A 24,596-nucleotide genomic window follows, 5' to 3' on the forward strand; every position below is an offset into this window, starting at 1 on the left:
TCACTATATATAAACTTAGTAAATATTGACTCGAAGTATATAATAAAAACTTTGAGGGTCAATCTTAACGAAACCCTGCGATTTACCTTTTATCTTTTTCAGAAATTTAAAAATTTTTTAAACTTTAAAGAATATAAAAGCTATAAAATAAGTATATTAATATAATAAATAAATAAATCTTACTCTACAGACAATATTAACTGGAGCCTTAAATACCACTAAAAAATAATAAATTCAGATGGAATTAAAAATTTAATAAAAAATATATCGTACGGTTTATAAAGAAGAAGGCAGCTTAGCCACATAAAACTAAATTCAAAGACAATTTATTATAAGATAGAAATAAAAAGGCAGTCTACGCACTTTTATTATGGCCTAACACTCATTCCACAGAATTAACACCACCGTCAGGACGAGTATAACTCGTCCTAAAATCCAAATTTAAATAGTCAGAGTATAAAGGATTCATATAAGTATTAGTGGGCTTATTGCGAAAGGAAATATTTTCTATAAAATGAGGCCGGTAATTAGCCTGAGACCCCGGTAATGGATGCAATTCAAGTTTAGGTTCAAAATTCTGTAAAGGTTTCTCATGGTTGTGAAAATCCAGAACAGATTCACAGCCATGATTACTATTATATGGCCTCCTTCGGTGAGGGCCAAAAGTTCCAAAACCTTCACGATATGGAAGATGGGGACGAACATTAATAGCTTCTTCAACTCCAGAAAAACGAGAAGCTGGAGTAGGATTTGCATGGTTTCCATAAGAACTGGAAAAATGGTAATCTGCCAAAAAAATTGTCCAGAAAAAGTTTAAAAAATTATAAAGTAAATGTAGTACACCTTTCTCATAGGAAAAACCGTTAGAAATATGAGGTTGAAGAAGTTTAAGAAGTTCCCTGCGGTGGAGACTTTGAAGCTGTACTATCTCCTGCTGCTGCCGGGAAAGTAACAAGGGCAGCTCCCGGCTAAATATATTAAGTATACATGCAATGAGATGATAATAATAATAATAATAATAATAGTAAAAATTATAAATATAATAGTAATAGTTACAATAATAAATATTAAAATAATAGGAATAATAATAGTAGAAATACAAGCAACTTATTAAGTATATAGTGACGAGAGGACTACCTGATAGCAGAGTCATTGTTTAAATAATTAGCATATCTATGTTCTGGTATTTTCTTCTGCCTTTTATTAAGAGGTTTTGTAGCATTATGTTGAGCGGTATTAAAGTCGGTGCCAGGGCGATTCTCCTGCATGGGCCCAAAAGGCTGTGAGCGAGAGTAAAAACCAGAAAACTGCGGTGGTACTTGTAGGGAAGGATCCATTTCGATAGACGGAGAGGGACATCCCGCATTAGGCTGGGAATAGGATGTGTATAACTTGGAGTATGTTTTGTTACTGGCAGTGGGCGGCTGACTTTTTTGTTCGGTATAACTCAATTTAGAAAAGCGACAATGTGGAGACGAATAGCACGGATATACATGATTTCTAAATCGCAAAGAATCTTGACTTCTACAGTAATCTTGTTTAAAATGAAAGCAACGACAAGGGGGATGAGAAAGTTCGGAATGGCATTGCGAAAATTCCATTTGAAAGGGTTGTAGTGGAGGAGGGCTAGTACAAGTTTTTAGAGGACAGCTCACTTTGGACTTGTCTTCTTCTTCCATACTTCCTTGTAGCGCATCGTAAGCCGCCAACTTCGGCGAAGGCTCAAGCGAAACGCTTTCGATAGTGCTGTCATCCTTCATTTTTGGTAAGGGACAAGTAGAATGTAACCCGGAAAATAAGTTATCCCTGAGATCTTTTAAAAGTAACTCCAAATGATTGAGCTGTTTATATAATAAAGTCCTCTCCTCTTCGCAGTTCTGTGAGCTTTGAGGCCGGTTAGGTATTTCCGTCTCGGGAATCTGTGACTGAGCAAGCGCTTCCCCACCTTCTTGGTGTTCAATAAAAGACTCCCTCACTACGCCTTGGTTTTCGCTAGTTTCCAAGGTGGTGAGTTTAGAAAAACCCACATTAGTGGGCTCAAGGGGTGGTTCTTCGTGCAATTGCGAATGAGGTTCTCTTAAACCAGTAGCTTGACTTTGAAGTTGCTTCAACTTTAATAATTCTATTTGGTTCTGAAGCTGTGATATTACTATCTCAATACCGTCTGACGGCAGATCATTCAAGTCTAGCTCTGGCAAAGCTCTGGCGTAAAGCGGTTGAAATTCTGCAGATGGCTGGGATTGCAAAGAAGGAGACGTGGGAAAATTATGGGTTTGTTGAAAAGAGCGCTGGTCTTCCTCAGGAAGAACAGTTATATTTAAGGGCTGGCCGGGTGCTTCGGACTGAGGCCAAACATCATCGCGTGAAAATTTTTCTGCATCGGTAGGTGTCTGGCGGTCACCATAGGATATCTGGTTTTGAATGTATACAGGAGCTTCAACCGGGGTGCCAGAGACAAACTCAGGTGCAGTACTCGACGGGTAGGCCATGGAAGTTGCCAAGTTGTATGCTTGTTGGCTAGGTTGTAAGTATTCACTGGCCTGTTGCAGATCCGAGGACGGCTCTTGAGCAGAAAAACTTTCTGCATCGGTAGGTATCTGATGGTCACTATAAGAACTCTGGTTTTGGATGTGTACAGGGGTTTCGACCAAAGTGCCCGAGACAATTTCAGGTGCAATACCCGGCGGGTAGGGCATGGAAGTAGCCAAATCATATGCTTGTTGGGTAGGCTGTGGGTATTGGTTGGCTTGTTGCAGGTCAGCAGACGACTCCTGAGCAACGGGGATGTGCTGAACGACGTCAGAAGCTGGAAACTGTGCCTGCTGGTGACTTTGTATGGGTAATTGGCTATAGGTAGAAACGAGAGGCGGGTGAAGGTAAGGATGTGAAACGTAAGCGTTAGGTTGAAGGTCGTTAGGTACAGAGTACATGCCACTTTGGCTCTGAACGCAGTAACCAAGTTGGTCCTGAGAAAGAAAATGAGTGTACGCCTGAACCTGAGGAGTATTGCCAACTTGATAAGAGGGATTCACGGCATAGCATGTATCGCCTTGATAAATATAATCTTGCGGGAGAAGTGGCTGGCTGGAATGAGTAGCCTCGCTTGCTGATTGGGTTAGTAAGTACGAATGCGGTTTTTGAGAAACAAATGAAGGGTGCGGGTTCCCAGGCTGGCGAAGGGAAGATGTGCTACCAGGAGGATATATGTGCGCACTTTCAAAGTATCCTTCGCTGGTCGAGTAATGAAGAGACTGCTGCTGTTTACAGTACTCAGTACTAAGTTGCTCATTATAGTGACCGTTCTCTAAGGAGCCACTATAAGGGACCTGCGCGCCTCCTTCTGTAGAGTTGTTGTTATAATAATCCCTATGAATATTATAGTTTTGTCCTGCTTGAGTATAGCTAGACACAGTCTCATTGGGCTTAACTTCTCTAGCAACGCCTTCCGAGCCGTTTTGCTGATGCACAATCTGTTCCTGATAACTATTTTGCGCCATATTAATCGGCTTTATAAAATTTTCGGCGGGTAGAGCAGCGGTCTGGCCGAGGAATTGGCCGTTATCCTGACCATGCTGGAGTGTAGCGGGCGCTACCCCGGTGGGTTGTGCGGGGACATAGCCAGCGGGGAACTGCGGCGACGGATAGAGGTCGGCGTTATGCGATATGTGATTCTGCTGGTCTTGACAAAAATACTGCGAATTCATGGAATTAACATGCTGAAGCTGGTTATAAGTTTCCTGAGGCACGTGTATCTGCTCTTCAATTACCGTTAATGAGGGTGACGGTCTCAGGGAGGAACCTTCCAAGTGACTCGAGGATAAGTGAGGACGCGTGGGTACATTGATGGGCGATGAAACCGCTGAGTTATTAATATTCCCGCTATCTTCTTGAGAACAGGCGGCGTCCTGCACGAGCATTGAAGCGGGGGCGGTAGCTTGTACGCGAGGAGGGACGCTCTGCTCTGCAATAATCTTGTCAATTCCTTCAACAACCGCCTCAGCGTCTTCTTCCGACAAAAGATTAGCTCGAATCAGTTCCTCAGCAATGCCACGTGAATTGTCACGTGTCTGATCATACAGCGGAACACATTAATTTTCTTGCCACCATGTAGAGGAAAAAAGGTACCATATCAAATGAAAAATGCACCGCCTTTCTTCCCAACTCGGCTACATTAGTTTCCAACGACTTGGTGGATAGCCTATTTATAATAAACAAAATATTCACATAATTTTATGAGTGAAAAAGTCAAAGCATACATCATGTGGAGTGAAGTATCGCCCGTCTTTTCAAAGAAAAGCACGCGAACTCTGCTATTCTGGAAAGCAGGTTCGGTAACGTGGTGTCCCTCTTGAGATGCATGGTAAGCCTGCACACCATTGGAGTGGGTGTTAACATCCACGTGGGTTGATGATGGTTCCTTATTAACAATGGGCGTCCTCGTGGCCTTTTCGTTATTTTTAATGCCCAAAGCAGCGTCAGCTTCTGGTAAAACTGCTATCAAAAAAATAGGATCACTTATCTAAGTTAGCAGAATAGGAGTTCTTCTTATAAAATAAACCTTCATAATGAATAGGAGTAGCACCAATATTAACAAGCGCTCCATTTGGTCTTACAACAGCGTCTCCTTTAGAACCTTCTTCTATAATATTAACAATATTAGTAATAATAATAACAAGAACGATAATAAATAATAAAACCGGAAAGAGGAGGCTCGCTATAGCCGTTACAGCCCGCTACGGCTTGCGATTGGTTCAAGCCGTTCTCCTGAACGCTCCCGTTAAGGCTGTCCCCAGAGCATGAATGAACACTTTCCTCTGGCGAAGGGGGCAAATCATCGGGAAGGTCAATGCTAATAAAGTCGCACGTCAAAAGCTCGCTGGTCGTTTTTCTATACGCCCCACGCAAAATAAAATTAAAAATAAACCAAAATATTAAAAAGATCCACTAAGAAATATGCCTTTTCGAAGGGTCCAAATTCAAGCATGACTCGATCATTTTCCTGGCGCTCTCCACGTGCACTCTCTTCAAACTTTCTGGCTTAACGCCCTAAAATTAGTAAATTAGCAAAAGTAATCAGTCCTAGCGAGCACATGTCCAACCGAGATCACCGCCTTCATTATCTGCACGTTACTGGCGCACTCCTTATAGGGATACTCGTTAGTGAACATCTCCAGCACCGTCAAGCCAAAAGCCCAAATATCGACTTCCTCGCCGTATTTCCCGTCAAACATTTCAGGCGCCATAAATTCAGGAGTGCCTTAAAAAAAAATTATTATAATTGAATTTACTTTTTTTATTATACTTTTACAACTTTTCTTATTTTTAATTAAAAATTCTCTATCTTTTTTATTATTATAATAATTTTATAAATATATTTATTTTAGTTATCTATATACTATCATCTTTTAGAATATATATATATATATATAACGTACCTATACAGGACTCTTTATGAGAACTATTTTTAAATGTCGCTAATCCTAAATCACCAATCTAAATTCACAATACAAAAATTCAAATAAAAAATAATTAATCTATAATTTACCTTAATTTCGCTGCGATCGCTGTTTATAAAAAGATTATCACACTTCAAATCTCGATGAATTATAGGTGGAGTATTGGAATGAAGATAATGCAATCCTAAAATAAAGTATATGAAAAAATTTCGTAGAAATATAATTTATAAGCAAACCTCTGAGAGTTTGCCTGGCCCAATTTTGTATAACTTTCGGCCTTACTTGTGATAAGTTTTTAATATGCCTTAAAAATTATTAGATTTATTAAAAATATATAAAAACAAAGAAAAAAAATTATAAAGTAATTAACGTAAATGAATTTATAAAAATAAATCCAAACAAAATTTATCAAAATTAAATTTATTAAATAAAATAATGACAACTCACTGCTTTAAAGTTCTTGACATAATTTCCGTTATAAAAACAATTTGATAAACGGATCGATCTTTTTTCTTTTTCTCGACTTCCCACCAATCGTATAACACAAGAATGTTCGGGTGTCTTACATGCTATATAAATCGTATATAAATAAATTATTACGATGTATTATAAATTTATAACATCTCACATGCTATAAAAACCAAAAAAAATTGAAATTTTTTTAAATTATAATAAATAAATTACATCAATGCCTTAATTAGATTTTTTAGTTATTTAGCATTTAAAGCAAACACTAAAAATAAACCATTTGCTTTTATAAATAATAAAAAGCAAGCGATTTTACTACCCAAAAGCATAAAAACGTGCAATAAACAAAATAATATGAGCCTCTAAAAAAAAGATTAAGCATATTCTAATAAAAAAGTTGCTTGCATAAAAAATTTTATTTAAGTATTATTAGACTAACACTTCCTAAAGATCAAATACCTTCAACAAAGAAACTTCAGCTTTAAAAGCAAAGCGCGAATCCTCACTTAAACATTTATTCTAACGAGCCATAAAAACCAAAAAAAAGTTTATTAACTTTTAGTTCTGCTGAAGTGGAACCAAAATTTACTCTTAATTCATTCCAAGCAATAGTCCTGCATTCTTCTGTATCATACCCTTTATAGACGACTTTATAAGCACCGCTACCCAGCAAAACACGAGTCTTTCATATAAAAAGAAATGATGGTGATCGAAAAGCTATAATAAAATTGTAGTATATAGACCTTTTGAAATCTATTATTTGGGGAACTATCTACAATTTTATCATCTTGTCCATCCTCATCAGTGGAATCAGACATTTTAAATTGTAATAAAAAAGTAACTCCTCTTATAAGATTAACTTAAGACACAGCACTGAGCAAAAAAGCTAAACAGAGCCTTTTAAGAAAAAACCAGCGGACTTGACAGCACCCAAAGCAAATCACACGAGATAAACCCAGAAGAGACTAGTGAAGGAGGAAAAGTTGGCTGCTTATTTGTACTTTAACTAGCAAATGAATTTGTTGAGTTTAATTAATTGGAAGAAACGCTCTTCAAGTTTCTAATTGGCCTTTTTTATCTTAAAATAAAGGTTTATTTGTTGTATATTAATTTGTAGTAATGTAAAGCTTTTTCCGGACTTTGTTAAATTTTTTAATTTTTTATTTCCATAAAAGTTTGTGTCTCCCAATTTAGGTCGACACAAGTTTTCACTATGTTCTAAAGATATTACAGAGGGTCACCCGTTTTTATATTAAAGCTATGAGAATGAATGGATAAAAATTTTAAATTGATAAAATATGTAAATAACTTGTTTTTAATAGTGTTTTTCGCTTTAAATAGAATACTGCTAATAAAAGGAAATTTAAATTTTATTTCTAATAAATAAACTGTCGTTTAATTTTTTAAAAAGTTTTTTAGTTCTCTTATATATGATTTCGTTTTCCTGGACTAAGCAGCCAAAACTACACCCTAACGATTCCATCATTTGTTGCAATTTTGACATCGACGAATTCTATTTCTTGGCTTATGTGCTTTCTCCTAAACTGAGCTAATTAAACTGTAATAAGTTTGAGGACTAACAAAATAATACCAAGTTAATATTTATATGCAAGTTTGAAAAGTTTAATATATCCTAGTAAAGTACACGCCATAATACATGCAATTAATTTATTATTACAAATATTTGTGCTCTTATAAAAATTATAAAGTTGGGTAAATTATTGGCCCTCCAATAAACTACTGTTGGTAAGCGATATATACATAAAAAGTTAATAAATTTAACTAAATAAAAATTTTTTGATGAGGTAGATTTTAGTGCAAACTCTATTGCTTGATGAAATGTTTCATTAAAAAATGAAAATTTCCAACAAAAAGGCTTTTCGCGGAAAATGAACATCTTTAAATCCCAATAAAATTGCCTATCTTCTTCCTTTATTGTTTATTATAAAAAACAATTTTTTTATAAAAGATAACTACCTTATATGTGTAATAAGCTTATAAATTCTTTATATTAATTTTAAAATTAACTTTAGTCCTTCTAGCTCAAATTATTATTACAGCGGAGTCATGCCATTACTACATAACTGTAAAAAATTTGTATTGTTAATAAGGGCAATGAAATCACACAGTTGAACGTTGATACTATTGTTTTTTTAGTAAGTTTCTAATAAAACTGCTTCACAACCTTAAATACAAGAATAAGATATTTGGATATTTTTCCATTAAGGAAACAATGATTTTATTTGTGCTGTACACAACTTTATTTCTATTAGCTTTTAGGCCAGTAATTATACAAAGAGGAGTTAAAAAAATTACCTGCTCTAAAAAGATTTTTTAGTAATCTATAAAAAAGGGTAACCACAAAGCTTTTCACTTCTATACGCATGCGTAAACAACTAAATATAATAAAAAGCATGCCTCATCTCAAAGCTTCTACCCAGCATTTATTTGTAAGAGGGAAATTAATACTTTAAATCTTGAGAACCTTTACTTTTAAATGCTTACTAAAAAGTTTGCTTTTTAAAAAAGGCTCATAATTCTTTTAAGCAGTACCTCTTTGATCTAAAAAATTACATTTTTTTTAGTTGGCATTGTTTTAACATTTTAATTTGATAAAACAAATAATAAATTAATATAAGTGTGTTTCTTAGTTACCAGAACTTTTGGTATAAAGAAAAGCTCTCTTAAGAGCCCGGACAAAATGAATAACAAATAAATAGAAATATTAAACCAATTAGGTTAGGACGGTCGTTAATATTTTTGTATATATTACAAGTAAAACTAAAATTTTTTGTTAGCCTTTGTACTTTTAAGTGGTTAAATCCTTTTAATATTACTAGAGAACTCCATAAATGTTTTTAACCATTAAGCTTATTTATACTTATATAACATTAAGCTTATTTTTAATTATATAAATTTATTGTAGCACCAGCTTGATAAAGCAAAAATTCTAACAATTATTTAATTATGTAAGTGAATTCTTTACTTCTACATATAAAAAAGTCCTGATATTAAAAATGAACAAATGTTTTTGTGTTATACAAGTGGTAATATACTACTCTTTCTGTTATAGTAAGAAAAAATTATTAGGTAATTGTTCTCTTCCACAAAGCACAAGTAAAGACTTTTACATAATATACACGCTTTTAGTTTTACAGCTTAAAGTTTTGTGAAGGGTTAGGGGTTAGTCGGCATTATTTTAGTTTTGACTTTTTAATACTTTCATTTTTTACCTCAAACTTAAAGAATTCGGGAACATTGCACTAAGTTACCCTCTAAATTACTTTTAAAAAGGTTTTCGTGTAGATATTTAATATTTTAAAGTTTTCAATGTCTGTCTTAGAAAATTTTATTTAGGGTTGACGTAGCTAAACTTACATTTAACTCGCCCTTCGGTTTAACTATAAAACTTTAGAAAACCCAGGAGAGTGAAAGCTGTACTTGATAAAGCTGTTTTAAGATTATTTTTTATTAAGAAAAATTAAAGATTTTAAAATTAAGGCAATAAGCCGGGTAACAAAAAATATGTACACTTAAACGAATAAAAGGTCATTAAAATTAGATAGCATTAAAATTTTACTTACAAAAAACATTCAGTTCACTGGCTTGTTATTTGGTATTGTCTATAAGTAATCGTAGTACAACTACAAACCCCATCAAAGCATTTTTTTCTAAGAGAAAATCCTGCTCAATTATTACTCCCATTAAAAGTAACTAGCAGATACTATTTTTATAAAAGTTTTTAGGTCAAAACTTTATTTAATAGTTATGTAGGACACAATCAAGTTTACATTTATTTTACTGCAACCTAGGGAAAAAAGAGGTTATTTTTGTTAAAAACTACGCAGATATAGCCAGATTTGTAGTCATCTGAAAAAGCTTTTAGTCTCCCGGCCTTCAAAGTTTATCAGCCCGGTTGTATGTAAATTAAAAAATCATTGTGCTTAATGGTTTACTCAAGGTTTCTGAGATATATAAGTTTTTTTTAATTTGAATATTTATAAAAGTTGTTAACGTGTATGATTTTGCTTTAATAAATTTTGGTGTTAGTGTTAATTGCTTGATAAGTAATCATTGTAATTTTCAATAATTTGTTTCATTTAGTTCTCCTTTAAGAGAATAATCCATGATGCTAGCTTTTACTTTCCGATTACGTGTTTCTTAGAAGACGCCGTTAGTCTGTTTATAGAATCTGCATAAACCCGTCAATCGGTTAGCTCAAATTAGAAGACTTTTGAAAGTAGGTGCAGTCCTAGAATAGTGAAAAAAAATAGATCCAAACGGTGTAAGTTATAGGAAGTAAATTCCATATTCGTTTTTTATGCAGTGAACCATTAAATATACTTAAGGTCTACTTAAACAAATTAGCTAAAAATATTACTAAGCATCGGAACATAACTGAAGTAATCGATATAAATTTTAATTTTTAACGTAATACTATAGAATTAACATGGTAGTTGCAATAGATAGTCTACATCACTTATATCAATAGTAAGGATCTAGCTTAAATAGTTATTAAGTAGTTTTGCTTTTTTTAAAAAAAATTTAGTACTATTTCAGCAATAATAATTTTTAAATATTTGTAAAAATTGTATAATTTGCAATAACTGTATATTCAATTATTGAAAGTAGTTTTCTAAGTTACATGGTTTATTTATATGGAGGTACTAATAAATGAATTCTTAAAATCATAATAAATATAATTTTTGAATTATGCTTAAACAATTTATTGTAATTGGAAAGAAAAATTTATGTACTTTTTTGAAAGATATGAAAAGAAAACACAGGGCTTACATGATGGGTAATTGATAACAAAACAAACCTTTTCGAAATGATTTAAAATTGTGGTAACTAATAAATTTTAATTTGTAAACTTAACGTCGTTTGTAACTTAGAATTAATTAATTAGTGAAAGAAAGGCACACATTCTCTGTTTAAAATTTATATATAAAAATTTACTTTCTCAAGTTTGGAGGGAAATTTATATAAAATTAATATATACTTTATTTTTTTTGCTAAGTTTAAAGATTATTAAAAAATTTGAGAAAAATTATTAATACTATTGTATAAATGTTATTATACAGATTTATATTGCTTATAACTAAATATACAATGCAATAAATAATTTAATGGCAACCACATGAGTAAAATAGGTTCCCTGCTTTTCCGATTCTTATGAAGTCATATATACACAGTTACGTAAAGGCCGTTAATCTAACCCCATTAACCTTTTACTCCTCGAGCAAGCTCAAATTATGTATTAACTTTTTGACATCTATCGCTTTCACGCATATATAGTTATTCCTTATTATCTTCTCTATGTTATAGGGTATATCGTGTCTTTGGATTATTTTAAAGTCTGTATTGCGTTCTCATTATGTAACCCTCGACTATAGCTTGGATATAGTTAACTCCTATAAAGGCAATCAAAGAGGTTTTTGTAGATTTCCAAAGTAAAGAGTCTGCTACTTAAGAAACAAAGTTTATAATTTATACAAGTTTTGCAAGATTTTCCGAGTGATTGTATAACAACCTTCTAACCCTTATCTTTTTAATACATTTATATAACTAATCAATTGCGGAAGACGAAACATTCTAATTACTATAAACATTTTTAAGGGGATCAATATATAAGAGATAAGGAGAGGAACTAAAAAAATTCACAACTTTCATCATAGCCGAAATCCTTTAGACTTTCTCATTAATGCAATTACTAAAATTATCCTGCTGCTACTTTCAAGGACAGCTAAGTGTTAATTTTTTATATTTAAAATACACCTCTCCGTGCTTCTATTCCAAAAAAAAATTTTTTAAGTGCTTTGTATCATGAGCTCGTATTTTTCTAAACTGTAATGAAAGTTATATACCTATTAAAAGCTTTTTCCTTACTTGTGTATTAAACTCTGAAAAGGTTTATTTAATAAAGTTTTTAGTGATAACGTTATGTCTCTGTCTATCTGCTCGTGTATAAAGGTTATTTCCCTTTTTATACGCTTATATAACTTTCTCCTTTTCTTTTTTAGATAACACTTTCGGTCTCTCTGTGCTTTCACATAATAGAGGTCAAAAAGATAGTAATTCTCCAAAATAAGAATTTATCAACAGGTTAGTAGTTTTAATACATCAGATATATAATTGTTCAGTTTTCCTTTTAATTTATTCACTGGATAATCCTACTCTTAAGGAAGGTAATGAGTATATACAAATAACATATAATACTTATATAACTTAAAGAAAAAATTTTTTATTTTAATTATACATTATATTAGAAATAAATTGGAAATATTATAATTTCGCAATTCTCTTAGCGGTTTTATAGTTAAAAATACTAGAAAATGATAAAACCTTGCAGGTTTCTAGGCAATAAGTGTTATAATTATTGAGTTTTTTTATTTTCTGTTCAAAAACCACAAGTTTTCTCTATATATAGTATTGAATTATTGTGTCAGTTTCGACTTCAGTTTTAAACTTCAAAAAAATAATGTGCTCTTAAATAAATAATTTAATTATTAAGTTAATAATGGAATGGGTAAAGAAGGAACTAAAAGTTCTAGTTTTCTTTTTAAAGATTAGTTAACGTATTAAACTGTTAACTTTTAGTAATATTAGAATTATTATTTATCGAATATGACTTTTTTTTCCGGACTTCAAATAACGCTCTATTAAACAATAAAATTAACGAAAAAATATATTTAACTGCATTTTTACTCTTTTTTTAATCCTTCTTGCGAAAACCGCTTAAAAACTAGTAAATATATCAATTAAAAGATAGTACACTCTAGATTTCTAGGAATTAGCTCGCTAACTTAGATGCGATATACAGCGTCCAGCGGTTTTGTAATAGAATATTTTAGTAACTAAATGCTTGATTTTTAATTGGTTTTAACTTTACACACAGTAATTATGATATATTTAGGATAATCTTTGTGTAACTTTTAAGTATTGAAGAGAAACCTTTTTTATTTAGTAGAATAAAACTTTATGAGTAACTAGAATTCATTAACTAGTTTAATTATTATAAAGTTCATTTTGTAATTTTCGCATATTTTAAGAATAGCTAAGGAACGGGTTCCCAACATAATTAACAATCACCCTAAATAATATAAGTTATAATGCCCGATAACTTTTAAAATTCAAGTATGCTTAACTGTTGATCTTCAGTAGTTCAAAGAAGATTTATAATATGGAGAGTTCAAGGTACAATATTTAGACTCACCTCAAAGGTTTAAGAGCCGGTATGCTCTTTCTATATCTTGTTTTTTTTTTCTTTTTACTTTATTGTTTTTATATTGTTAAATGAGATTTCAGTTTTGTAATTACTAATTCGTAACCGTCGAGGAAAGTCAGTCGAGTCATGCGAATACTAAATTAACAGCCTACCAATACCATGGACGGTACTCCGTGGTTACTTACTAGCAAGAGAAAATCTCCCTGCTTGAGGATTATTGCCTTTATTACAAAATCTAAACTTTTCAAATCCTTTATAAATTGGTTTATTTCCCTTTTTACACCACTTCTAAAGACCCCTTTAACTAGTTTTCTCACAGTCTCTTTCTCATTAAATAATTCTCTATGCTCACAGAAGGTTCAGAATGTTCAAGGAGAAATAACAAAGCTACATAAGTAAATTTTCTTATCCCTTTTTTGTATAAAATTAAGTATATTAGCATATTTGTGTTCAAAAATAGTTTAACAAATAGTCGGGGTTTTCTATAGAATGAAGTAATTTAGACAACTATTATGAGTTAATAATACTTTATATAATATTATGAACTTTCGCTTCCTTAAATAAGCCCTATAAAAGCTTTAGTATTATATAAAATTGATTTTTTCATGATTATGATATCTTAAAACATTTTTTTTCCCGCTCGTCATTGGTATTTTGGTCAAGTATTAAGGGTATAAAGGGACAAAGAAAAAGCTTCTCTTTAAGCTCTAGACGAAAGTACTTGGAAGCGTTGGGGACCTACTTTAAGGGCTTAGCTTTTAAAATATCCTCAATATAATAGTCACATAAAGAATTCCACTCACTTAACAAATAAACAACACCGCAAGTACAACCAATAGGGCCTCGACTACTTATTTTATTATTGTGACTAAACAATGGCATACTATAAGCTGGTCTAGAAAAACTTACTTTTTACTGAGGGATGCTTTCGGCACGAGCTCTATACACCTTGTTTTTAACTATTTATGTTTAAAATATAATAGGATAGTTTATTTTTATATTAAGGTTACCCTCTAATCGATGTTACTTATGCAGTGGTCCTTAATTTATAGAAGGCATTTTTGTACTTATCTGATATAACTCTTTGTAACAATTTATTGGCATTTTCCAATAATAGAGCTGGTAGTATCTATACCATTAGAATATACTGATGACAACCATGCGCGTCTGTAAAAGCCTTTAAAAAAGCTATTTTAGCCTTTTTGCGTATGCCATAATTTTTTGCTTTAGTGGTATTAATAATAAAAGTAAGCAGTTCGTTTCATAATTTATAGAAATAGGAGTATACCAAAGCGGTTAAAAAAATCTAAAAAAATTGTTAGGTTTTTTAGGTCACATATTATCGTCTAATATTAACCTTAAAGATTTGGGCAAATATTATAAATGTGCCACTAAGTTATAAAATTTTCAGCAGTTAAAGTTAACGTCTGTTAAAAATAAACAATACAACAGTTTTACAGGCGTTAATAGTTACAAAAACAAAACGTGTTATTCTCCAAAAATGTGATAAGCCTGCAGATGAGCTGCAATGCCTTACAGATGTAGTAATGCGCAGTGTCATAAGTTTATTGAACTAAAGAGAGTATTAGACGGTGCTATGAATTATAAGAACAGTAATGGTAAGTAGAACTTCCAAAAGCTATATCGCCTATAATTATCTCTAAGTTTATTTTACTTTTTGCGCAAAATGTGCTATCAAAATTATGTTTACGACTTGAACTAAGGTGGATTTTTAAGCTTATGAGCTTACTAAGTGGCCTCTATGCTAAACCCCTGTCTAAAACATTCTAAAGCCAGAAGTATTATTGTGTTTTTATTTTCAATAAAGCCTTTCATTACATTTCCGATAGGCTTATTCGTTGTTGTGTAGTGGAGATTCTTAAACTAAAATTATTTTGGAAAATTTTCTAAAAGTCCATTTCCCACTAAAATCTTGCTGGTAAAAATAGCTTTTATCTTTTTTCCGCTGAACTAAGGAATTTGGGCGCTTACTCAGTATTTCTCAGTTTTCGCCGACTTTATGACTACTGTTTTAATATAGTTACTATATATAGCTTTTAATAGACTAACTTTTATGTATACTTTCTTGTGACTAAATATTATTTAATTCATGCCCACTTTTTTCGTGGTTTCTATAACATACATTTTTTGAAAATACTATCGTCGAGTTTTTTTATATTATACATCAATTTTTTTTAACCACGTGCTACTAGCGGATCATTTTCTACGCCAGTGGCGGTTTGTAATTATCAGCGAACTAATGACGGCTTAGCGAGAGAATTTATAGAAACCCAGCTAAGTGCAGTGGCGAAACATATAAAATAAATATAAAAAATTATAAAAAAAAACTGAAAAACTAAAAAAAAAAGTAAGAAAACAATTATTATAACAAAAAAGGCTGGATTTGCTTTATTACTAATAGCATTGATATTTTTATCCTTTATTATAGCCTTGGTATATATATATTTTATAATCGAAGTATGAAATCCCTTTCTTTTTCTTTTAATATCAATTTTAGTGCTTTTTTCAAAAAAACTTTATTTAATGTAATATAGTATTTAAATTTTTAATAAAGGGCGTAACATGGACGTGGATTTTTTTTATTCTCTCTCCTTTCTATTTATTACCCTTTGTGTACTTACTGCTACTTATTATGAGTAATAGTAAACACGAACTTTTTAAGAAATCTATATCTAAATTTTTTAGTATTGAACAGACATAAAAATTTCATTGAGTGTTTTGCTCTAGTAATTAACACATTAAAACTAAGGAAGTCTAAACTTTTCATTTTTAATTAAATATACTTTACTCAGGCACTTCATGCAATATATTTACTTATTGTTTTTATAACTAAGGAAAGATCTACATACTGTTTGTTTTAAGATTATTTTATTTACTTAAGTGACTAGTATTATTAAAGTTGGCTATCGAACAACGTCGCTTCTAATTTTTTTCTTCTCTAATGAAAATGTGAGATTACAAATAATACAAAAACAACTTTTAATAAAGCTTTCAATTTTGAAAATAACTTCAGCCTTTTTGTTTCAGGTTGCACCGCTAAACGTTGCGAATTTCATAGCTGATAGATTCATGTCCTATTTTTTAGCCTTTAATAAATTTATTATTTATCGAGAATTATTAAATTTGAAAGGTCCAGCGGAATTTATTTAGCTTAAAACTAAAGTTACTTAAAAACCAATTTTTTTTCTAAACGTGGGTTACACGGAATAAACATATACAAAAGAACGAAATATGCTTAGTGCTTTCCGTGCCGGGGTTATTTGGCGATTTTTTAAAAAGACTACAAATTTATTTTTATCTAGGTTTATTAAGCTAATACCAGTTAAAAACTTTAAAATATATGATTTATCGTCATTCAGTACAAACCAAATATATTTATTATACTAAAAGTTTCGGTGAAAGAAATCTTTATAACAGCCAAATAAATTGACTTCTATTACTATATTTTTTATTTTCCGATTTATCATAAATTATTTAAATTAATTTAAAAGTTTGTTATTTTAGAAGAGTGTTCTCTAAACGCTAACCCATTAATTTTTCCATATAAAATAAACGCAAACAAGAAAGTCAAATATATGCTCTGCAATGCTCAAGATGTTGTAGCAAGATATACTTTGTAAAGTAATTTTTAAGTACAAATAGATTTATTTCTATAATTATATTTTAAAAGTATTTGAGGAGGGTGTAAATAAAAAAAAAAAGGTTCGTTTGACTATAGTATTTTGGAAATCTAATATAAAGCTTGACTTAAAGGATTGAAAAAGGTTAAGATTATTATTTTTCTTAGGCATAGGTAAAAAAAGTGGAAGGCCTTAACTTTTAAATTTTTGTACAATCTTTTAATTTATTATCTCCATTTAATAAAAGGCTCTATTTACTAATTTTAAAAGAGTTAATAAAGCAATAAACCTTAAAAAACTATGCACTAATGCTGAATGCTTGTACCTATATTTACAAGAGTAAGCAATTATTAGTTCTTAAAAAAAAACAAAGTATATGATAAAAAAAAGCTGGCATCCTCGGAAGTTTTTAAGTTCATTTAGAAAGAAGGTTAACTGTAATTACGCTTGGTAATATAAAATAATCTTAGTTCTCTCGGCTTTACGTAAAATGATAATAAGACAACGATTCAAATCCCTGTTAAAGTTAAAATTTTAAAATTATACTTACAAACTTTTCATTTAAAAATTGAGAAAGCAGACAAAATTTGTTCTCAATATAAATTTTTTCTTTTACGCTCTTATAAAATATACACTTTTCACTTTTCTTAAGCTTAATGAGTTAAAATATTGTGCTTCTTTTTGTGCTTTATTATTTTATAATATTTGACAGTAATTTGTTAAATGTTCGTTATAATTTACAAATTGCTAACAGGTTCCAAAAAACTATTAAAACCCAAGGGCTATCAAATTAACTCTACTCATAGAACTTTTAAAGAAAAGCAAAAAAAGTTGATATCCAAATTTTTTTTAGCTTTTTTACCTAAAAACTTTTTTTTCTTGTAAAATTCTCAAGCAATTTCATAATTTTTGTAAATTTAGCTCAATAATTTAATTTCTTAGTAATTCAATTATGCATACTTCTCCGTTCTTATGATTACTTTTAGTAATGTTTAATATTTTCTTGGATTTTCAAAGTGGTGCTAACAATATACGTAATTAAAAGTGTTCAAAGAATATAATATCATCGACAAATTAAGAAGACAGCCAGGCAATTTAGTTTCTTAGTATTTAAGTGTATCGTTGCGTTCATTTTTTCATATATTAATAAATTTTAGTAGTTTTTTCTGAATTTCAAAGCGGCATTGCCTAATAAAATATCAACTCATTAACAAATTTAAGCAAGTTGATTTCTTAGCAATTTAAGTGTATCTTGTTGCATTCAATATTATAAATATTTATTATGACACCTTTTCTGATTTTTAAAGCTGCACTAAGTTAAAAAAATAAAATATCATCCACATTAACGAATAATTTGCAGATTTTTTTATTGGATTTTTAAAGCTGCGCAAAGAAAGTGAATGAATAAAAAAAATAAAAAAAAAATAAAAAGTAAGTATACATTTAACATGACAAAAGCGGTGGACTACATCTTAAAAGTTTTTAAAAAATTGAGGCTAGTAAAGTGAAGTACAAGACGAGCATAGTGAACATTTTTTTTTACCTCTTAACCTCTCCTGCTGCTTTTATAAATGAATCAAGGTAAACTTTTATGTGTAAAAATAAATTTTAAACTAGGATTAAGGTTTTTTACGAAACAGAAATTTGGTAATATTTTTTTAATAATTAACAGAACCAAAAGATGATGTCCTCGGTAATCTTTTCCGTTCTATTTCTTTGGTATGCTAATTTTAAAAATATTAACGTTTTTCATTTCTAAATATTTCAAGTTTAACTTGTTAAAGTCAATATTTCTTTCTATAATATTTTATTACTAAATTCTATATTCTTAATTAAAATATCGTAATAATGTCTTCTTTCACAATAAAAATAAAAATTTTTTAAAACTAAATATTGTTTTTGTTCAATTCTTCTAAAAATTTTGAAACCTTTTATTAGCTTTTAAAGTATTAAAAAATTTATTATTAAACTTAAAGGCTCACTCGCATTTAGCTCTCCAGAAAGAAGAATTAGTAGCTCAGAATAGTTTTGTTAAAAATTCTTTTAACAAGGTTTTTAATTTTTTTTGGTTTTGTATAATAAATTTATTCAGTTTAGAAATTTTTTTAAAAATTAATTTTTATATACTTTTTTTTTCTATTAAAGTTGTCTGAAATGTTTAATGAACTCGATGAAATTCTTAAAAAGCAGAACCAAGCGATTAAATTTTTCGTATGTTTTTTTGTTTTTAGAAAATTCGTTAAAGAAAAAATTTATTAATTAAGCTCAGCAACTTCTTTATATTTTCTTAAAATTAAAATTTTCTTATTAAGTAAAAATATTTCTTTTTTTTTTTGCTAATACTTTTGTGTTAATTAAAATAATTACCTAAACTTATCAATTTATAAATTATTATAATTTACTTTGTTAAGTATAATTTTAAAGGATTTATAAAATAATATTCTGTTTTTATTAAAACTATTAAATTCATCTTTATAATAATTTCTAAGATATATTTTTATCGTAATTTATAGTTGACACTTTTTCTCTAAATTGTTATAATTAAATTTACTTTAAAATTAATTTAATTCAATTTACAATTAAAAGTTAAAATTCAGTTTAATATAAATAAAAAATATCAGAGTTTAAATTTTTTTTTATAAGTTTAGAAAAATTTTGTTTTTTTATACTAAAATTATTAAAATAATAACTAATTTTACTTAAAATTTAATTCTTTATATTACTAACAATAATATTATTTTTATTATGAAATTTCAATTTCTTACACTTTCATTATATTATTTATTACTAACAATAATATTTCTTTACAATTTATAAATTATTATTAAATTTTATTATGAAATTTCAATTTCTTACATTTTCATTATATTATTTATTACTATAAGCAAGTCACATATAATTTTTATTAAACAATAATAATATATTTAATATTTTATATATATTTTTTTATGCATTACTATTATTTTATATTCTTTTCATAAAAGTTTCATATACTCTTTCCTAAAAAGTTTTTAATAAAATAAATTTAAAAACTATTTTAGATTTGTTATCAAATTAGAATTTTTCTTATTTATAAAAAAATATTATCATTATTTATTATTATTATTTATTTATGTTTTATTATTATTATTCAATATTTATTTTTTTAAAGAAAATATTATTTATTATTATTTATATTTATTTTTAATTATTATTTAATATTTTTTATTTTTAAAAATAATTGTATTATTATTATCTATTAATATTTTTATTGTTTATTTATTGATAACATTAATATTTTCCTTAATACTATTATTATTATTATTATTTATTTTCTGTTATTATTTTTATTATTATTGTTTATTTATTAATAATATTAATATTTCGAAAAATTATTATTAATTATTATAATTATTCTTATTTACTACTATTACTTATTAATATGTTTATTTCTTACTATTATTATTTATTCATAATAAATATAATTTATTTTTCTGCATTATTATTATTATTTTTATTTTACTTTTAATTGTATTTTTTTCTAAACAACGTTATATTTATTATTATTATTAATGATATTTATTTATATTTTACTTTTTATATTTATCTTAAATATTTATTATAAAAATTTTATTTATAAGTATTTATTTTATTACAACAATTTTATATATTATTATTATAATTATTTTATTAATAATTAAATTTTTTTTAAACTTATTGACAATAATTTATTTAAATTTATTTTAATTTTTACTTTTTATTTATATTTTTTTTATAAGTTTATTATAATTATTTTTACTATAATGATTTTCTATATTATTATTATAAATATTATTTTTCTTTTTACTTTTTATATTTATTTCTTAAAAAAGTTTTATTTATATTTATTTTATGTTTTACTTTTATTTTATTTTTTAAAAAGTTTATGATTATTTTATTATAAGAATTTTATTTATTATTATTAATATTTATATTATTTCTTACTAATGGATAATATTTTTTTTTAAAAGTAAAGTATAATAATTTTATTTATTATTATTATTTTTTTAAAAATACTTTATTTATATTTATTTTACTTTTTTCTTTTTAATATTTATTTTTGTATATAAATTTTATAATTATTTTATTATAGGAATGTTATTTATATTTATTTTATTTTTACTTTTTACTATTTTTTTTTTTAAATTTATTATAATTATTATTTATTTTACTTTTTACTTTTTATAGTTATACTTTTATAAATATTTTATTAATATTAATTTCATTTTTTACTTTTTATATTAATTTTTTAAAAAAAAATTTTTATTTCTATTTATTTTATATATTACTTTTTATTTTTTTCTTTAATGGAGATATTATTATTATTTTATTATTTGTTTATATCAATTTTACTTATTTTTATAATTTTATATATAATATTTTTATTATTAAAAATAATTTTCTCAAGTTAATCATCATTAACGCCATTATAAAACTTTCTTATATTTTTGTTAAAACTTTTTTTATTAATTAATAAATTTATTATTTTTTATTAATATTTTATCTATTATTATTTTTAGTACTTTTTAAGAAAATTATATATAAAATTATTTTTTTTTACTTATTTATTATAATTACTTAATAGTACTTAATAGGAAACTATTATAAAACTGTAATAGTAAAACTTTATTAAATAATAGTAGTAAGCAAATGAAGGATTTTATAGTATTTAAAAACGTAATTTTTAAAAATGCACGCATGTGTTTTAAAAAATGCCCTGTAATCTGATTGGTTTATGTTTAAAATACAAGTTGAACTTTTTTTGCACGAAATTTAATGAACTGAAAGAAAGCATTTTTAGTTTTACAATAAACAAAGAAGCTTGTAATTGGGTTGCTAGAAAATAAAAACACAAATTTTTTAATAAATATAAGAATAATATAAAAAAATCATTAGAAGGTGAAAAACGTGAAAATTGCACTTGTTTATAAATTCACTAAAATTGTGAATTACTTTTAATAGAATTTGATAACTAATAAATATTATTTAAATAAGCCAATAAAAGTTATGAAGTATTTTTTAATTAACAAAAAAATAACCAATAAAGCAAGTCTTATCAATTTATTAAAATTCTATTTACATTTTGAAAAATTAAAAAAGGTAACCAATCAAGCAGGTGCTTAGCAATTCACTAAAAATTTTGAATTATATTTTAAAAAAATTATAAAAGTGGTAACCACTAAAACATTATAAATATAATTTATTTAATTGCTGAATTATTTTGTAATAAATATTAAAAAATGGCAACCAATAAAACATGACCTAAAAATACAAAAAATACTGAATTACTTTTTTAATAAAAGTAAACAAAATGCAACCAATAAAACACCATCTTAATAATTCAATAATATTACTGAATTACTTTTTAAAAATAAATAAATGGCAACCAGTAAAACAAAAACTACGAGTGCATAATGACAAACTTCTTTTCTTTTCTTTTTTTTCAGGAATTGTCAATATTTTTATGAATAAATGCATTTTTAGATTATTTTTGTATATTTAAAACCTGAGAAATACCAAATCTAATCATCTAAAAAGCCACGTGCACTTTCAGAGTGTTGAACTTTGATTGGTCTATTATTTCATTAATATCTAATTTGATTGGTTACCTTATAATCTTTTTTTTTAACAAAGTTTTTCTGTTATTAAAAAAATTTACAATTTTGTGGCTAAAAAGAACTTTTATTATTAGATTATTTATTCATTTTTTATTTAACGTTTTATTATTAATTTTGCTTTTCTTAAAAATTATTTGCTTGCTGATATTATTGGAAATCTTCTTGGCCTTTATTTTTCTATATTTTATTCCCCTCAGTTCACTTATTTTTGTATATTTATTTTTATTCAATAAAATTCTCGTATTATTTAAGTCGGGCAATGAGAATAAAGGAAGGATGACTCGGTTTGATCACCCTTCGAATCATAACGACCAATCAAATGAAGTTGATTTAACAACTGACGAATCAATTATTAATACTATCGAGCCATTATTAAAAGAACACGACGAACGAATTGAGGAGCTGTGCAGTTCTGTAGAACTTTTAAAACTTCACTTACAAAACTCATAACTATCTAGCATCCCTTTTCCTTCCATTTCTTTTTTATAAAGTATATACAATAAAGCTTTATTGCTTATATTATTTTATATATTTACTTTATAGGCATTTTTATCAATTAAGAGTTTATATTAAACAACAATGTACTAATTAATGAAATTTTTAGTTCGACTATTTTTGCTAAAATAAATTTTATCTTTTTCTTTTATTAAGATATTACGGAGTTATATTTTCTACATTTGTTAACAAAAGTTTTTTTTAAAAAAAATTTATTAACCTGAATTAACCTAGTAGCTCTGGTGTAGTGCTTAACTAGTTAGTAATACTTATAGATGATCAAGTTCAATATAGTTGGTAGTAAACTTTACTTATGAATAATGATATTTTCTGGTCTCGATCGGGGTATGATAGCATACATGTAAGATATAAGTTGAAGTGGAGAGAGCTCTTATATATATATATATTTGTTAACCCTTATAATGAGTACAATTTAAATTTAAAGTGGATTACGTGAAGGGGGAAGGCGTGCGCCGTATTAAATTCGTAACTGAACTTTTCTTTCGGTAATTAAGTGATGTGTTTAATAGGCCGTTAGTTAGTGGGTAATATTAGCATCACATTAAAATACGTTGGCTCAGGGTACAAGCTGGAAGATCCTAATGTAAAGCGTTTCGCACAAATTACAGCACTTGTTTTGTCTCACTTGAAGCGAGATCGCTATAACCATAAGCCCAGGAAGCAAGCGGGAGTATCGCAACTGGCCGGCCACTCAACACATACATGCTCCGTTACAAGAAACAAGTAACAACAAAACACTATACACTACGCTAAATATTTATAACTGAAATTATATTACAACAATTAGTCTACAAGACCGCAATAAATATACATCAAAAGACAGAAAATAAAATCTCTTCTAAATCTATCTACTAAAAGACATTAAAAAAAAAAGTAACAGGCACAAGTAGACGCAAGCAAAGGACAGCCACGAAACCCAAAAATTATCCAGAAAGAAAAACTAAAGACAAACCTCAATAAAAATTTTTACAGGAAAAATGCGCCGTGAATAAACCAATCAGTACCAGAAATTTAATTAACAATTGTACATAAAATTTTTTTTCAACCTGTGCATGCACGACCCTCGTAGCTAAAGTATATTGCGAGGGTAGTTCCGGAAGAACCTCGAAAAGAGCATAAATTTCCTTCGTAGCACAATGAGAGGTATTCGTTTTGGCATTAAAGCCGAGGGGAGTTTTTCGGAAACGTAGCAAAGAAGATTATACCTATTAATATACCTCGTTCCTTATAACGGGCGCTAAATATGAAGAAATACTACGCGAGAGGCTCCAAGATAACTAACAAAACATAAAAATGATACTTGACCTCTATATTGTTTTATACAATTAAGCAAAGGAAAAAATTATAAATGTAAATTTGGTTACTTTTGTAAAGGTATAAATACATTGAGAAAACTAAGCAATAAAGAGTGTTTTTGTTTTTCAAAACTTTATTCTTTTTTTTTTGACTTTGTTTTGTTGTTACATCACTTGTTGCTCCACGAGGGTATGCTTTTGGCACAGGTAAGGAAAAAGAGCTTGAACAGCCGTCTTGAACCTTTGCCGCTACGTCATTGATGAACCCTCAAATATTCGGCGAGCGACAGCGGTGTTCAGTGCGTCTCTTTATGATAAAAAGAGCGATACCTTCCCCTCCTCAATAGTAATTTTAC

General features: G+C 28.1%; 2 protein-coding genes across 2 annotated transcripts; one reads left to right on the forward strand and one right to left on the reverse strand.

Moving 5' to 3' along the window:
- Positions 1-382: 382 nt before the first annotated feature.
- LOC135144994 (serine/threonine-protein kinase Wnk-like) lies at positions 383-6,740 on the reverse strand. Its single transcript, XM_064077115.1, has 17 exons — positions 6,668-6,740; positions 6,514-6,606; positions 6,384-6,443; positions 5,904-6,025; positions 5,693-5,760; positions 5,546-5,640; positions 5,436-5,493; positions 5,100-5,257; positions 4,958-5,046; positions 4,698-4,888; positions 4,559-4,639; positions 4,257-4,494; positions 4,126-4,198; positions 1,320-4,067; positions 1,138-1,262; positions 844-968; positions 383-786 (listed from the first exon to the last, which is right to left on the reverse strand). The coding sequence occupies exons 4-17, from the start codon at positions 5,921-5,923 to the stop codon at positions 383-385; spliced, it is 4,473 nt and encodes a 1,490-aa protein (XP_063933185.1). The 5' UTR covers positions 5,924-6,025; positions 6,384-6,443; positions 6,514-6,606; positions 6,668-6,740.
- Positions 6,741-18,303: 11,563 nt separating this feature from the next.
- Positions 18,304-22,879, forward strand: LOC135144996 (uncharacterized). The gene is made up of 5 exons (XM_064077116.1): positions 18,304-18,374; positions 18,466-18,512; positions 18,770-18,844; positions 18,939-19,004; positions 22,682-22,879. Exons 1-5 carry the CDS (start codon positions 18,365-18,367, stop codon positions 22,877-22,879), a joined length of 396 nt encoding a protein of 131 aa, XP_063933186.1. The 5' UTR covers positions 18,304-18,364.
- Positions 22,880-24,596: the final 1,717 nt, after the last annotated feature.

This window comes from Zophobas morio, unplaced genomic scaffold (genome assembly GCF_036711695.1).
Source record: "Zophobas morio isolate AGI-343-1 ecotype UQ-CSIRO unplaced genomic scaffold, CSIRO_AGI_Zmor_V1 ptg000117l, whole genome shotgun sequence".
NCBI lineage: Eukaryota > Metazoa > Arthropoda > Insecta > Coleoptera > Tenebrionidae > Zophobas > Zophobas morio.